Below are 17,503 nucleotides of genomic sequence, written 5' to 3'. Positions count from 1 at the left end.
ACATTGCTAATATATGTGTTAAGAAATGTTTTTTGAATAGATAAGAAAAACTGTTCACTTAATTTCATTTTAATGTTTATGGAAAATCAAATTATTCTTTATTTACTCTCATTCTTTCTCTCTCTCATTCTGCATATATATATATATATATATATGTAAAACATCTACCATGTGCTGGGTAATGAGAAAAAGCAATGGTGAAGTGCTTTTATTACTTAGCTCTTTGTAAAAGTACTTTTAACCTTTTGCATACAAGAGCTAGGTAATAATGACCTTGAATGTTTTAAGGGGGGTGGGGAATAACCCCAATGTGAAATTATTAAGCGTTGACTGTGCTTAATTTGATATTATCTTTTATTTGTCCATATTTAATTATATATTAAATTCTGTGGTATTCTGATATATATGTGATACATACAATGTAAAAATTTATATTTCACATTATATGCAAAAGTTACTTAGTAAAAATAAACTTGCATTGTTACCTATTGTGGGATCATTTTAGCTAGTCCATATATACTTTATATGCTAATTTTTATTTATTTCTTTATTTTTGTAGGAAGTCCTGGCTGAGCAAGGTTGGAAGTCCTAGTTCTCGCATTGACCGCACGAACTTTTCTAATGAAAAAACCATTTCTAAACTTGAATACTCTAATTTTAGTGTTCGATACTAATAAAAGAGAAATAAAAATTGTACTGCTTATAATGCATAATAGACATTATATACTCTTAACTCTAGATACTAGAATAATAGTAGCAGAGTAGGGTGAAAAAAGGAAATTTCTGTTATGAAAGCTACAACATTGTATATGTTACTAAAAATGTCTTACACTGAAATACTTTAGCTCAACTATGTTTCTAACAATCAAAAATTTAGTATTCTAAAATAAAAAATGTCATTACAAAATATTTAATACAAATATTTAAACTTGTCTCATGGAATCTTTAATTGTAATGAATATTATAGCATACATGTTATTTGGCTAGACATAAAATAATAAAGTTAACCATTTAAACATTATTTTTAGGTACTGTTGTCTGAATTGAATTCTAAAGCCTTCTGGGGGCTGGCCCAGTGGCACAGCAGTTAAGTTCTCACATTCCGCTTCGGTGGCCCAGGGTTCACCAGTTTGGATCCCAGGTGCAGACCTACTCACTGCTTGTCAAGCCATGCTGTGGCAGGCGCCCCACATATAAAGTAGAGGAAGATGGGCATGGATGTTAGCTCAGGCCCAGTCTTCTTCAGCAAAAAAGAGGAGGATTGGTGGCAGATGTTAGCTCAGGGCTAATCTTCCTCAATAAATAAATAAATAAATAAATAAAACTTTCTGAATGATAATTTATTAAAGTTGAGTAATTTGTTTAATAACAACAACAAAAAGAACCAGTAGTTAGATATAAATGTATATGATATCAGTATAATCATAAAATAATATCAATAAAGAGTTAATTTTTAAAATTCTGGTTAAATGAGAACATGATTCCATACTTAGATTGGAGCTACTTCATGCTTTCTATGAACTATATTATTCTGCATAGTGAACAGATGAGTGATGGCAACTGATAAGAACCCACAATTTCAGGATAGCAAGCAGCAAGTGTTTGATCAACAACCATGCATGATGGATGTCCTATTAACCAGAAAAGGAATTCAGAGTCTAAATAAATCATCTACCCCCAAACTTCACCTATCATTTGGGAATTTTCACATGTAAATGATAATTAATCAACAGAGTATTTAAGGGGAAGGTTCATTTCTGTATCATAGAATTCTACTTTGAAAAAAGAAGACCTTTAACACAAAATACTGGAGAATTTCAAATGTTGTAGGTATATACTTGCATATATCTTTCAATGATTTTCAAATTTTTATAACGGAATCCTTCATTAAAACAAAATTTTACATAGAATTAATACATAAAGCAAGTGAAAAAGCGCAACTGGTATGACTGACATAGGGATGGGGGTCCCTGGAGTCCTGCACACTTGGTGTCAATTTCCCTCCTGCATCTTGTCCTCCTTGGACAATTTCAAATCCCTTGGGAATAGAGGTTAGAAACCACCGTTCTGTCTATGGAACAAATCTCCATCGCTACCCTCCATGGCATGGAGAAGGAATTCAGGCCCCGCTCCTCTACCTGCTGCAGGATTAGAACTGAGAGAAGGAGATTAGGGTGGACTGACTTTGTTCACTTGAAAGGTTCATTGTATAGATGATGATAATATTGATATCAAATACATATAAGATAATACATTAGGGAATGACAAAGACTTTTTTTTAACTTTCCAAATATACTTAGAATAAAGAACTTCACTATTAATCCCATCATCATGTTAAGTGTTTTATGTGTCAGATATTATACAGGAGAATCTATTGTGATATTCATTTGAGTTTTGCTCTGCTTGTACTTCCCCACTCCTGGTTCAGGAAAAGTAGACAAGTCTTTGTGTTCCCTTACCTCAGGGAGGGTTTTGATGCCAGATCCCCTGAAGACAACTTTTCTTCCAAGGTTTCATTTTAAAGAAGGCGTTATGCTGTGAGTCGAGGAGAAAGACAAACACTAGGCCTTCTAACGAGTAAAAGAAGCAGAAATGGCAAGAGCCAAGAAGACAAGGAGATTATCCAAGACTTTGGAAAGAGACCAAAGGCTGTGGATTTCCCAGGAGATGGAGACTGCACCTTTCTCCCCAGCAGCACCTCTAGGGGATGGCTAAACCTGAGAAGGGAGCAGCTGTGGTGCACCCAGGGAGGTTGGATCCCAGGCCTAGGGCTCCCAGCCTTAGCAAGATTCCTGTCCCCAGAAGTGCTGCAAAGCATCCTGACCATAAGGGGCCGTGCTGGCTTGGATAGTAGTCATGGTAACCCATCTGCACTGGAGACCAGAGAAATTCTCTCTGCATAAGACCCTTTACATGGTCCTTCTGAGAGAGGGTGCAAAGCACCAGGGATGACTAAAATTTAACTTCCATCTCCCAGACCCGATGGGGTGTGAAGCAGGCTCAATTTGATTTAGAGAAAATAAAATAGACATTTCTTGCACACTCAATTTGGAAACAAAATCTGTATCTCTTTACACATAGAAAGGCTAAATGATTTTGGAAAAATATGATCTCATAAGTGACACCAATATGTCACTTTTTATTACCCTGATAGCCTCTGGTAGCTCCCTTCCCAGCTCTCTTGATAAGAAAATCACACTTTTGCTGGCACAGCCTTCTCACAGCACAAAGTGAATCACGTTAGTCAAGGTTGCTTAACAATTAATCCATAACTAAATTCTACTGCTGGATGAAAAATGTAGATAATGATTAAATATAGATGTTCATGAATGGGTAGAAAGCAAGAAAAGAAAAAGGTAAAGCAATTTAAAAAATGTGTTACTGAGCCCAGGTAACACATCTTAACAGTAAACTTAATATGTCAAATTTCATTTGGAACTGACAGAGTGAATTTTTAATTTGCATATCATATTTTAGCTAATAACAAATCTTGATAGGTTTTGTTTTGTCAGAATGAGACATTTTGAAAACCAAGAAAAAAAATTAAAACATGAGTATCTACTTCAGTGACCATCAGTGAGGAGTCCACATGCCCACACTCTCCTCAGGAAGCAACAAATCAGAATTAGGGGATATGATTTGTAAAAACATATGAACTATTATTTTTCATATTTATATAAAGTATGCATATCTTTTCAAAAACCTAACCCAAGAAGTAAAGCTCAATAGAATCTTCTTGGCTGGAGGGAATATGCAAAAGACAGACTCTTTACCAGGTAGGGCACATAGAAACAACAGGGGTGTGGGAGAGACGTGAGATTTTTCTATTAGGTAGGGTATGGGCTTCTAAGCTTGAGCAGAAGCAATCCAAGTTTCATGTGAGACTGGGAATCTCTCAGTACAGGAGAACACCTTGCAGCCTGAAGAATGCTGGTGCTTCAAGAGTAGGTGTTCCCATGAACAAAGGGCAGAGAAGCACTGAGGGAGGGAGCTCACCGGTGGGGGGTTGTGGGGGGCAGGGTTCTGGCAACAACACCCACTAGTTTGACTTTGCTGGAAGCTGGTCACCATTTTTACAACTAAATATTTTCAACCTTGTCTACTGAAGGAATTTTTCAGAACCACATATCTCTAAACTCATAATTAGAGACAACAGGAAAACATAATAATCCACTTCCTAAAATTAGTTTGTATTTGGAACTATGTAGTCCACAGATGTATTTCATACAGGAGGTCTCCCTGGCCTCCGTTAATATAGATGTCAAAGAATGTTCACTACTTGGTTAAAAGGAAAAGATTTTCATGTCTGGAACTAATTTCAGGAACTAAAAACAGGCAGCATGATATGGTAGAGAATAATCTGGTTTAGGAATTGGAAGACCTGCAATCTGGGCCCAGCCCATCCATTAATTAGCTGTGTGCCTAGGTGTCCACAACTGCAAAGTCAAAAAGCTGGGCTAAATCAGGACTTTTCACAGGATTCCAGTAAAGCAGAGGCCTCCCAGGAGCTGGCAGCGGGAGAGCTACAGAAGAACAGCGAGAAGGATGAGCAGCTTGAGCTCAGCCCGGGCCTCCGATCAGAGCAGCCGTGCTCTACCTCTTTCGTGTAGTAGGATTCTCCATAAGATGTCTTCGAGAAGAATTCTGCCTCAAATGAAGAAAAACAAAAAGCAACAACAACCAAGATGATGAGTTTAGTATCTGGGTTCTTCTTTTCTAAATTTCTCTAAATGCTAAACTCAAATGCATTTCCTAGTCTCTTGACGACTTCTGTCAAGCCAGTGTGGTATGTATACTTTACCTTTAATCATTTTCATTGAAATAGGCATAATTTGTGAAAAGTACTCTTGGAAATAAATTCTTATTTTTCATAGTGGTTTCCATAAAGGTCCCTGGTAGCTAAAATATTTCAGAAATTGATTTTCTGTTTTCTTTTGTTTCTATTTTTACGTTACCAAAAAATATATACGCAAGAGGATACAAATATATATAATTACTGGCTTAATTAAAATGTGTTTTATAAGCATGTCTTGGAGATGTTAACCTGACATTTAGAATTAGGCGTAAAAGCTAATTTTCCTTTTCTTAACTGGTTCAAATGGTTTTGAATAAAGCCAAAGTCTGATAAAAATTTTAAATATTAGAATTTAAAAGTCTAGTTACTGCATGATCTCATTAGCAGTCTTTTCTATAAAAAGTGGGGGTTTCCCCCTCTAAAGAGCATGGTTTTTATTTCTCCTCTGCTGGAAGGTCAGTATACATTCTTGGTTGGATGTCCAAGATACTTTCATCTTCAAACTACATTTTTGTTTTATTAGTTTTATTTTTCATGTTGGCACAGTGGACTCTGCAAGTAGCAGTGGATGCAAACCTCTAATGTGGCTTCTTTTTTTTCTTCTAACTTTTTACAAATACTAGAAGACACATAGAGAAAGAGAAGATGCGGGAAATTCATTGTATTGGAAATGGAGTTTCCATTTCAAAACAATTCTACAAAGCAAGGATTACAGTCAGTCATTTGCAAGCATCAAGGCAGAATTTCTATCAAATTCAGTGTAGGTTAATCCGGATTGAGAACACTCTTGCAATGCTTACCCAGGAAATTGGTGTAAAGTTGGTGGACACTATGTATCATTATTTTTGCGACGCACTATCTACAGCAAGATTGAGAACACACTTGCAATGCTTACCCAGGAAATTGGCGTAAAGTTGGTGGACACTATGTACCATTATTTTTGAGACGCACTATCTACAACAACCAGAAAAATGGAGCAGAAATCCTTCTACTCCTCAGGTACTATCTTCTGAGGTAGCAAAGAAGAATCAACCTTCCTCTCTCTGATTCCAGCTACCATTCTTTCTCCACTGATTGGGATAACATAACTCCTCAATCACAGCAGGCCGGGAAGAGAAGGACACAGGGAGTGGCATATTGGGCAGTCCCTTCACTTAAAGCTTGGAAGTCGAGGCAAGGTAGCTTCCTAAGTGTTCGTTTTATAATTATTCTTCATGAATTATTTTATACATCTTTTCATAGGTATGATGTATTTCATAATTTTAAAAAATTTTAAGGTTCCTAGAAATCTCATAGCAAAACAATAATAAAATACTGGATTAGGGCACATCAACCATTCCAAGGCTTTAGATATGATAACGATCCCCTCTGTCTGTTGGCAAATACCAGTATAGAACCAAATTCTCCTCAATAAAAGACGAATACATAGGAAACAAAAATCAGCCTTAAAATTCAAAAAAGCACTACAGCCAAGGTAAGTGGAACATTATCCTTTAGAATCAGGGGAAGTACCTATCTCTAAAAGTTATATATTATAGGAAAAAACAAAATTCCAGGAAACATCTGCTTATGTCCTCAACAGTAGGTAATGGAAGTTGATCTTTGAAAAAAAAGCAGGGAGCTTTTGGGGAGAATATGTGCAGGTTAAAATAAAATATATGGATTAAGGAAAATTAGCTGAGATATAAAAATCATATTCTGAAGAGCAGGCAACACACCCCTATACCTACACACTTAAGCTGGACGGATTATAGGAATCTTCAAAGGGAACAGGAGAATTGCAATCCATTCTGGAATTAGTAATTGGCAAATTTCACTAGTGATGTAGAGCTCTGGTTGCCAAACCCAGCTGATCATCAGAATTACCCAGGGAGCTTGTCTAAAGTAGACTTATTACTGGGCCCCACCCCAGACCTAATGAATCAGGATCTTCCATGGGTTTTGTCCCTGAATTTACATGTTTAAAAATATTCGCAGGTGATTTTGACAATTTGGCAGGTTTAGGAAACACCAGTGTAGAGAATAAATCTGAAAAGTTCATCAGGAAAGTAGAAGAAAGAACAAAGAAAGGAAAATGTGAGAGACAGAGAATGATTAATTTGGAAGAAAGACAGCACATATCTAACCCATCAACAAATCAATGATAGAAGTTTGTGGGGGAACAAGCCAGAATATTGAAACAGAAGGAAAAATCAGTTAGGATAGAAGAAAACTTTCTTGAGTAAAAGTATGTAGCTATAAACAAATATAGCTCTAAGTATGTACAGTGTAAAGTTATACAGCTAGGAAGGACTTACATTTTAAGCAAAAACTTCTGAAAGGAGGCCCATACATTAAGCCTGGCTTGGGGCCGGCCCAGTGGTGCAGCAGTTAAGTGTGCAAGTTCCGCTTCTGCAGCCCAGGGTTCACCGGTTCGAATCCCGGGCGCGGACATGGCACTGCTTGGCAGGCCATGCTGTGGTAGGCATCCCACATATAAAGTAGAGGAAGATGGGCACGGATGTTAGCTCAGGGCCAGTCCTCCTCAGCAAAAAGAGGAGGATTGGCAGCAGTTAGCTCAGGGCTAATCTTCCTCAAAAAAAAAAAAAAAAAAAGCCTGACTAAAAAATTAATTGTTAAGATAAACAAAATCCTCTAGCATTCACCTCAAGAAGAACCTAACTGCTGCCCAGTAACCGCTCTGTTTCTCTAATCCATTTACTGTCCCACCCTCCTAGACAACTATTTCATACTAACTCCTCATTCAGTCATGGCTCTGCTTCCTATTTCCAGCAGAAGAGAACTTCCACAAGCTCCTACCCACCCACCCACATGTGTGCCCAAGTACTTCCTCTCCTGTCCTGCTTGTTACCAGAGATGAACCATACATGCTCCCAAATGAAGCCATGCCTGGATCCCATACCCTCAAGGATACTGCTTCTGCAGTTCTCACTTCTGCATTATCCATTTTTGTTTCCTATTGAATGACTCTCTCCCATCAGTCTGCAAACATGCTATTATTTCTTCCTCTCTTGACCCCTCCAGCTACTGCCACATATCTCTTCCTTTTACAGATAAACTTCTCCAAAAAAGTTGTCTACACTTGCTGTAAACCAATCCCTCCATTCTTCATGAACCTGTTTCCATCATGCTTTCGGTCCCCCACCCTTCTGCCAACACTCCTCATATTATCTCCAATGATTCCATTCCATTGTTGCTAACTCCACTGGTCAATTGGTCAATTCTCTGTCTTTCTCTTACTTAAACTGATAGCACTTTTTCCTCCTGGCTTCCTGCATATCACACTCTTGATTTTCCTCTTACCTCATTATTCACACCTTTGCAGTCTTCTTTGGGGATTCTTTCTCCCCTCTTCATCTCTCCAACTGTGGAAGATTGGAGGGTCCCCCAGCTCAGGCCCTGAACATCTTCTTTTCTTAATCTATACTCATCCTTTTGTCAATATTATTCAGTCTCATAACTTTAAATATCATATACATGTTCACAACTCCAAAATTTACACTTCCCACCCAGGCTTATTCCCTCAAACTGCAGATTCATATAACCAACAGCCTAGTCAACATTTCCAATTGTACTTTTATTAAACCTCTCAAATTTTCATGTCCCAAACTAAGTTTCTGTGCTGCCTGGGTCCAAACTTACCCCTCCCTCAGGCTTCCCGCACCTCAGCTGATGGCTCCTCCTACAGATTTCTCCACCTCCACTGATGGCAACATCACATTTTGAGACACTCAGAACAACAACAAGAAAGTTATCTTTGACTTTTCTCTCACGTTCATGCCCTGTTGTCTCTATCTTCAAATGTCCAGGGTTTGCTTAAAAATAATCCAGTGGGAGGAAGGGAGGGGCACCAAGTGGATGGAGGTATAGATAAAACAAGATTAAGCATGAGTTGACAACTACTAAAGTGGGTACACAGGGGTTCATTAGGCCATTCCCTACCCTTTGGTTATATTTTCCATAATAAAAGTTTTAAAAATATATGCTTGAATCCCACCGCTTCTCACTAACTCTAAGGAGAACCCCTGATCCCAGTCACCACCACGTTTCTATAATAGCCCCCTGACTAAACTCCCTGCTTCCGCCTTTGTCGTTCTTCAGTCTGTCCTCAACACAGCACCGAGCGATACTGTTAAAACAAATCGGATCACGTCACTCCTCAGCTCAAAAGCTTCCTACTGTGATCTATTTTACTCTAAGTAAAAGCCAGAATGACAGTGGCCTCATGGGCCCTATACAATCTGGCCTCCCCTATGTCTTTGACCTCATCTCCTATTACTGTCCCCTTGGTCACCCTGCTCCAGCCACGTGGAATTCCTTGCTGTTCCTTGAATGTCTCAGGCATCCTCTGCACGCTGGCCTTTCCACTTACATCTTCTCTGACTTATGTGCTCTTCTCCCAGATGTCCACGCATCACTCCCTCACTTCCTTCTGGTCTTTGGGCAAATACCACTTTATCAATGAGTCCTTCCCTGATCACCTTATTTATTTATTTGAGGAAGATTAGCCCTGAGCTAACATCTGCTGCCAATCCTCCTATTTTTTGCTGAGGAAGACTGGCCCTGAGCTAACATCTGTGCCCATCTTCCTCTGCTTTCTGTGTGGGACACCTGCCACAGCATGGCTTGCCAAGCGGTACATAGATCCGCACCCAGGATCTGACCTGGCGAACCCCAGGCTGCCAAAGCAGACAGTGCAAACTTAACCACTGTGCTATTGGCCGGCCCCCTAATCACCCTATTTAAACCATCAAACACGCACTTCCCAAACTTCCTATCTACTTCTTTACTTTCCCCATGGTGCTTATCACCATCCAACTACTATTCAATGGGTTACTTTTTTATAGGAAAAAAACTTACACATTAAATTCCTAATACCTAATTTGGAATGATTAAGTGGTGATTTCACCAGAAAATTTTTAGAATTAAACACTAATAGTATAGAAACTGAATTAGCACTTTGTCCTTAAAAGCAGTGTTTATCTCTGGATAGAAATTTCTCTTCCAACAGAGAGTTTAGCAGTGGAAACCTCCTTTTAATTTAAGGAAATCAGTTTTAAGTTTTCACATTAAAGTGAAATCAGTAATTACTTTACAACAATAATATTTTGTCTGCACTGTGATGGAGCTAAACAGGATTATTTGTAAGGAATACAAATACATTCTCCCTAGCACGTCCTTTAGTACTAAAAGTTTTGCTACATTTAAAAAATTAAATCCATTCTGTCTCAGAGACATAACTGATTACTCTGAAAATACAAAAATCTGTTAAATGTTTAAACTTTCATTTATCTAATTGTATACCATAATTTGAAAAGGGAAAGAGCTTTGCACTTATAGTTGCATACAATTTAACAAACATTTTAATAAAGTAGAAGACAAAATTAGTTTAATGGACCTAAATTGAAATGAATAGAAGATTTAATATTAGATTTTCAGAAAATTGAGATGTACTGTAAATTCTTTTAATCTGTCTATGACCTCCTTACCATCTCTCTTTCATACCAATTTGCTTGAATTTAGCAACAAAATCTCTTAATGGGGCCCATTAGTGCCTACAATATGCAATCTGAATAATACATCTGAGACATCAGCATTCTCGTATTTAGGCTGTAGCTTAACTCTGATTTTAAAAAGAATGCCAATGTCCTATTCATTTTATTGTCTCACCCACTGTTTGAAAACAGAGTAGGAAAAAAACACATTAGCTATTGTCAAATGTCAGCAAGTGTGGATAACCCTGAATGGTCAGAGCTGTCAATCCGCAGCCCATCACAGGGCTTTAATTCAGCAGTGTGTGTACACGCGGGCATCGCTGCCAGCCATGAGCTCAGACTCTTTGCTAACATAAGTTTAAACTCTCCCTAGCACATCCTTTAGTACTAAAAGCTTTGCTACATTTAAAAAACTCAACCATGTCCAAAGACAAAACTTGGGTGTATTAAATGGTATCCATATGATTAAATTTGAAAATATCACTTTGAGACATGACAGAACAGATCATTATAATGCAAATCATGTTTTTCCAAATCATAATGTGCATCGTTTTTTAAGTGCTGGCTATCCATGAGTAGCCCACAATTTGACTAGGAAATGAGACATTCACAAACACATCTTTAGAGTAAAATTCCAAGGTAATAGCCAAATGATGTTATGGTACTATACTCATGTGGTATGTCTTAAAATTAAGGCCCGATATTATGCGCTGCCTTGACATCTGTTGAAATAGAGAGGACCTCAAATGTCCTAACTGGAGTTTCTCTTATCTACTCTGCTCCCATGGAAAGGTCCCAGCCAAATGACCCTCCTTACAAGGGACCAGATGCACTTCCTGCTTATCCCTGAGTAGCAAGTTTCAGTTCCCTGCCAGCCTGCAAAATTATTCAAACAGGCCAATCACATCCTCCAGTAGAAACTAGGGGTGACTTCATCTTCTTGACACTCCACAGCCTGCCTCCCACAACCTCTGGGTGTTCAGTCTGTTCTCGAGTGCAAACCCCGTGTGCCTCTGCTTGGCATGGTGTCCTCCTCCCCCGGGCTGTGAGTGGGACTAATATGGGACTAATAAACTGCCACCAATCCCATCTGTCCAGTGTTGGATGTCGTGTGTTCCACCATCTCCATAACCCCAGGGCAGGAATCCCTTCCTCATTGATGGGGTGAATAGGAAGTGATTAGAATGGGCGATTAGAATCTCTTAATACTGTAAAAGGTCCAGTTTTTTAAAAAAGATCCTTCTTGTGGCTGTCTAACAAGGTTTTATGAAGTAGGTTGGTCTGGATGGAGAACGGTGTTAAGGCCTCAGTTTTGCATGTGGCTTTGGTCTTACTTCTGGAATTCTCTGCTTAAGGAATATAGAGAGAGAGAGAGAGAGAGAGAGAGAGAGAGAGAGACAAGAAATGATAGCCAAATGGCAAAGTTCTGATTTCATTGCCTGCACAAGGACCTAATTCTACAATGGAGAATTCAAGTGAAAGCTAGATTACAGAAACTGATTTAGGGTGGAGGCCAATGTGAACTCTCTTATTTCTTATACCCTCTCCCTTGAACGCTGTACCCTCCCCAAATAGCTGCATGATGATGGATGACTGGTCCATCAGTTCCATCCAGCTTCAGGTAGAATAGAGAGCTTTGAGATGGCCAGACCACCGGAGACAGACCCTGTCTGGTTTGTCCAATTCCTGGCGATAGGAAGTACAAGAGAGGGCCAGAGTGTGCACCATCTCTGAGCACTGACCTTTAATACAATGACCCCCCCCCCCATCTAGTGAAATGGCCCCAATCGATGTCCAATTCTGACAGTCTGCTGAGCAAGTTTGTTCTCCAGTGCAATGGAAGCAGGTGGAGAGAAGGATGTCAGAAATGGAGCAATGGTTTTCTTCTAATCCACGAACTAAGGCAAAAATAAGTTCCTTCCCCCAAATAGGAGCGAAAGCAGTCCAGACAAGAATAATTATCTCTGCAAAGAGAATAAAGCAGAAATGAGAATGGTTTGTGGTAAAAGAAGAGACTGTTTAAGCCAGAGGATCCAAATTGTGTTGCTGTGAGACCGAAGGGACCAGTGTTAAGACAGAGATGCAAGCCTTTTGAGAGTGTGGAGTCCAAAATCAAAAAAAGGGCTTAAAAAGAATACCCAAGAAAATCTACACAGTCTGATTAAAAAGATAAAATCCTGGGGCTGGCCCCGTGGCCGAGTGGTTAAGTTCGCGCGCTCCGCTGCAGGTGGCCCAGTGTTTCGTTGGTTCGAATCCTGGGCGCGGACATGGCAGTGCTCATCAAACCACGCTGAGGCAGCATCCCACATGCCACAACTAGAAGGACCCACAACAAAGAATATACAACTATGTACTGGGGGGCTTTGGGGAGAAAAAGGAAAAAATAAAATCTTGAAAAAAAAAAAAAAAAGATAAAATCCTTCTTGCCTAAACAGCGAGGTCTCAGGACACTCCAGGAGCCCAGTCTCTCGTACCCATAACTCTCACTGAAAAATTCGAGAGACAGGGAGAAACTAGAGGCTGGCAGAGAAAGAGCAGGGACTACATAAAACTTACTGGATGTTTTTACCATTTATTCAGGGAACATCTACTGAGAATCTGCCAGATGCCAAGCCCTGTGCCTGGGTCTGGGCACACAGACAGGAGTGCGAGACAATTTCAACTTTTAAGACGTTTAGATTCTGATGGTAATACTGACAGATAACAAGTGACTGAGCACCTACCATATGCCAGACAGTACACTTCGGACCATCTTATTTTAGTCTCACAAAAACACTACGAGGAAGGCAGGTATGATAATTATCACCACTTTACGATGAGGAAATTAAGGTTCAGAAAGATAAAACTTGCTCAAAGTCATGTTGCTAAGAAGTGGTTTCAACTCCAGGGCACAGTTTGTAATCATTATGTGATATTCTTCAAATACTGAATGAGAAGTAAAGAGAATATTAAAAATAGGTAGTAGAATTTCAGTTCTATCTATATTCAGTTCAGAGAAAAAGGCTGCAATGGATCCAAGTAAAAAAAAGTGTAAAAATTTTTCTTAAAGAAGGTAAAAATAAAAAGTTTAAATCATAAGAAAATCTCAGAAGTCTCACATTACTATATATGAATGGAAAATGATAGAAAATAATAAGTTTAGGCTACAACCCCAAGAAGTATGCCCAAGATGAAATTATATAGTTTCTATATATTTTATTTTATGTAAACTCAAGCATTCATAAGGAAAATAACATACTTAAAATCATTACATTTTCCTATTATTGGGGCTTTCTGTTCTCATCCAATCTAATCAAACCATATTCCAATGAAAGCAAAAGTCTAAAGTCAATTATTTGGTCCTATCTTCTGCACCATTCAGGCCCATCTTTAGCAAGAGAAACATGACTTTGGAGCAGCTTATATTGTGGATGAGCTTCTGAGCCTAATATTCTTACATAAATGAAATATGACTTAAAATGAAGACTAATTGCAGGCCCAACAAACATATAAACAAAAGTTAAATAAAAAGCAAAAGGAAATACAGGTTTTGCAGGACAGGCTGTTACACAAGTGCATGCTGACACAAACTGTACTTAACACACAGGGAGTTGCCTTTCCTGTGAAACTAGCCCCAGGAGGGTGAGGTTAGGACACCAGCATAGCCCAGCTGATGCATTTAAGAAAGTTGATGCCTCCTGCTTGTCAAGCAAGGGCTGTTTAACAAAGTTCTTTTGTGTATGATGCTCCTTTAACCTTGCTGAGGCAGGGAGGGTAGATGTCAGTATCCCAGGCTGCAGACAAAGGCACGGAGGCTCAGAGAGGTCAGACTTGCCCAATCTGGGTTTGCAACAGGAGAGCCCAGGCCCTAGTTCATGGTGGTAGCACTTTACCTTCAACAGTAGTGGCTCCCAGGCTCCCCTGCAGCCCCCACGAGGGTGATGAGCCAGATCCAGATAAAGTAAGGGCTGTGACATTTCCCATATCTATTCTCTACATGGCAAAAAACTGCACAAAAGCCAGATTCTTTCTAATGCTGCCTACCTTTTCTTAAAATATAGGAAAATCCTATAATATTTCTTTTTCTGAATCTTACAACCTACTGCTAACAACTTAGAGATTGGCAGAGAAAGAAAAAAAAAAAAGGAAAGTTAAATCAGGTAAATACTTTGCTCCCAGGCTTACTCTAAGAGGATAAAAAAACATGGCTAAGTTTCCAAACTTTTCAAAAGCTTATAAGTACAGAAATAATGAACTATAACTTGAAGCACATAATGCCCTTATAATTACATAATGGAAAAAGGATAGGTTAGAATAATAGTTTAAAAGTGATGACTTGTGAAATGTTCATTTGCCATACCATTTGGAAAAGAACGGCATACGTCCAGGAGGTATTTGAGGTAAACTAAACTAGCCCTTATTAATTAAAAGTGTTGCACTTTTCTGTTTAAAACCTCAACTGTGATTTTTTTTTATGTATATTAACTTTTAGGTCAAAACCCTCATTTTTCTTTAAATGGAATCTTAAGTTGTGTCCTAACTCTTCACTTTTGCTACAGAGGGAAGCATTTTTAAATTTATCGTAGGTCTGCCCATCCATATCACACTAATTACCGTTGTTTACCAGTTCATTGGCATAGTCTCAGATTGTGGCACCACATAGTCATGAGTTGGAGTTGTGTTTGTGTACTTAATTCTTGGATTGTTATCATTTCTGTTGTACCTACCATGGAACCCAAACGTCAGCTCTAACTGCTGCATGTTTGTCAGAACGCATTGTGCATGGTGACATTTTACAAGAAGATGGTGCAGATTTCCACTCTTCATCACCCTCCCCCATCACTGAATGGTTATCATGTTCTCCTGCTCTCTCACAGCCTTCCTGTCTCGAAGGCTTCCACTCACATGGACTCCAGGCACACTTTCTAGTTATTTTTACCCACTCTCCTACCATAGAGACATTAGGAAGACCCTATTTAGAATTTTATGTTCAATTTTTATTGCTATGGTTTAAAGCAAGAGGTAGAGAAATTAGACATAGAGGCAATGAGGTACAGAAAAAGAGAGACTGATCTAAAAATAAATCCTGACTATCACTTTCTGGCTATGTGACCTTTGACAAAGGGTAAGGCTAGGAGAGGGGGTGGAAAAGAATAACAATGGAGTCCCATTTTGTGCCAGGTGCCTTACACATACCTTGTTTAATACAACAAACCTGCAAGATAAGTTCTTTTATCCCTACTCTTTTAGGATCTTTTCTTATTAATTTATTTTTCAAAGATTAATTAGAGACATATTCAAAATCTAAAGCTCAAAGATTTTAAATAAATTGCCCGGAGTCACAGAGCTTTAATAACAGAGCTAGGATTTAAATTCAGGTCTAACTGTGAAGTTCAGTAAGTATTAGTTCTCTGCCTCTAGGGAAAGTACAGAGAATAGCAATGTGTATCGCCAAAAGGGATCAGAAGTAGATTTTATGGGCAGAAGTTCGAGAACTTAAGTTGCTTAGCTTAAAAGGAAGTTTTAATCACCATTTTTAAAATGTGGAGAGTCTCTAAGGAATTTGCTGAACAATTATTATTTGTGTCCATAAAAAGTACTTAAAAATTCAAAGTAATATATATATTGTAGGATATAAGGAAGAATTTTTCTGGGCCAGTCTCATTCACAGGACCTATTGTTTGCAAGGTACTTTTCCAGGGCTGAGAATCTCAAATGAATAAACTAAAAGCTGATGGTCCAGTAAGAATAGGCCAGAACACACAAGGTGCTCGATATATGACGGAGATTGCTCAATAATTAGACAATAAGATGTGGTAATGACCTGCAAGGAAGATAATCACATCTCTGGGATTCTTCAAATAGAAGAAGAAAAATAGCCTAAAAAAGAAGCTAGAAGACATACAAAACCATCCATACTAGACAGTTTAGACTAGTGATTCCTAACTTTTTGAGAATGGTAACACTCCAACCATGTTTAATTTTGCATTGTTCCTTCCTCAAGAAATTATATGTCCATAGCTATTCATTCAACAAATCTTTACCACATGATCACTCTATTTAAGAGACCACTATAGGACTAAAATCACCCTTTACTGTTTTCACCACCTAAGGCCAACTTTCCATTCATCCTTTGGTTATCCAGCTTCTATATGGGTGACCATAGTTGGATTTTTTCATGAAATTACAGAGGTGGCTAGAATCCTTCAAATTCATAACATGCAGGCTTCTTCCTTCAATCAGGTGAATTTCCAAACTAGTGATTTCTAACAATGATTTTGGAGTAATCCAGGCTGTCTGTAATTGTTTTGGTTATTTCAAGAGATTTCATTAAATTTTTAAGGTTTTTACTTGTAATATCTATATGAATAAAGGTAAACATACCTATGCATACATCCAGGATCACTTAGAGTGATCTATACGATTTAAACTAGAGATTTTTACTTTTCAGGAGATGTAATACCGCCTACTTGTTTTGTAATCTCTCTCTCTTAAAAGTTCAATATATGGGGCCAGCCCTGTGGCCAGGTGGTTAAGTTCATGCACTCTGCTTCAGCAGCCCAGGGTTTCACTTGTTCGGATCCCGGGTGCAGCCATGGCACTGCTAAGCAAGCCATGCTGAGGCGGCGTCCCACATAGCACAACAAGAAGGGCCTACAACTAGAATACACACACAACTATGTACTGGGGGGCTTTGGGGAGGAGAAGCAGAAAAAAAGATTGGCAACAGATGTTAGCTCAGGTTCCAATCTTTTTAAAAAAAAGTGTGATATAAATCAATTAGCTTTGAACTTAGAAAAAGGGAAAACTCAGGGTCCCTTTCATATCTGTAATTCATTTGAACCTATCCATTTTCAAAGACAGGCATATCTAACACTGACATTTCTTACTCCCATTGCCCCCAAATCAATGTAAATTTTGGTTTGACAAAATTCTGATAGTCTAAGGTAATGAAATAAAGACAATGCAATGCATGGACTTGAACTTTCCACCATGCTAATTATAATAGGAAGAATACTAACAGACAACTTTTAATGAGTGCTTACTATGTGTCAGGATGAATTTTCCTCAAGTATTTTCTCATTTAACCCTACAACACATGTATATAAGGCAAACTATCTTAAAAAAAAAAAGAATTAAAGATAGCTTTGGTTTATGCCATATTCTTGAGATCCTCACCTGTTTCACAAGTACATCACTGAAGAAAGAACTGAGAGGAAGCTGGATCTTCCTG

General features: G+C 38.5%; 1 protein-coding gene across 1 annotated transcript in view; it reads left to right on the top strand.

Moving 5' to 3' along the window:
- ACYP2 (acylphosphatase 2) overlaps positions 1-1,021 on the top strand; it is a 153,099-nt gene extending 152,078 nt beyond the window's left edge. The window contains exon 4 of the mRNA XM_014842993.3: positions 560-1,021. Within this exon, the coding sequence (XP_014698479.1) occupies positions 560-674 (115 nt within the window). The 3' untranslated portion in view covers positions 675-1,021. The remainder of the gene's footprint in view (positions 1-559) is intronic.
- Positions 1,022-17,503: the final 16,482 nt, after the last annotated feature.

The sequence above is a fragment of the Equus asinus genome, chromosome 6 (assembly GCF_041296235.1).
Source record: "Equus asinus isolate D_3611 breed Donkey chromosome 6, EquAss-T2T_v2, whole genome shotgun sequence".
Classification (NCBI taxonomy): Eukaryota; Metazoa; Chordata; class Mammalia; order Perissodactyla; family Equidae; genus Equus; species Equus asinus.
The sequence above is the reverse complement of the archived record's forward strand: the minus strand, read 5'-3'. Positions and strand labels throughout refer to the sequence as shown.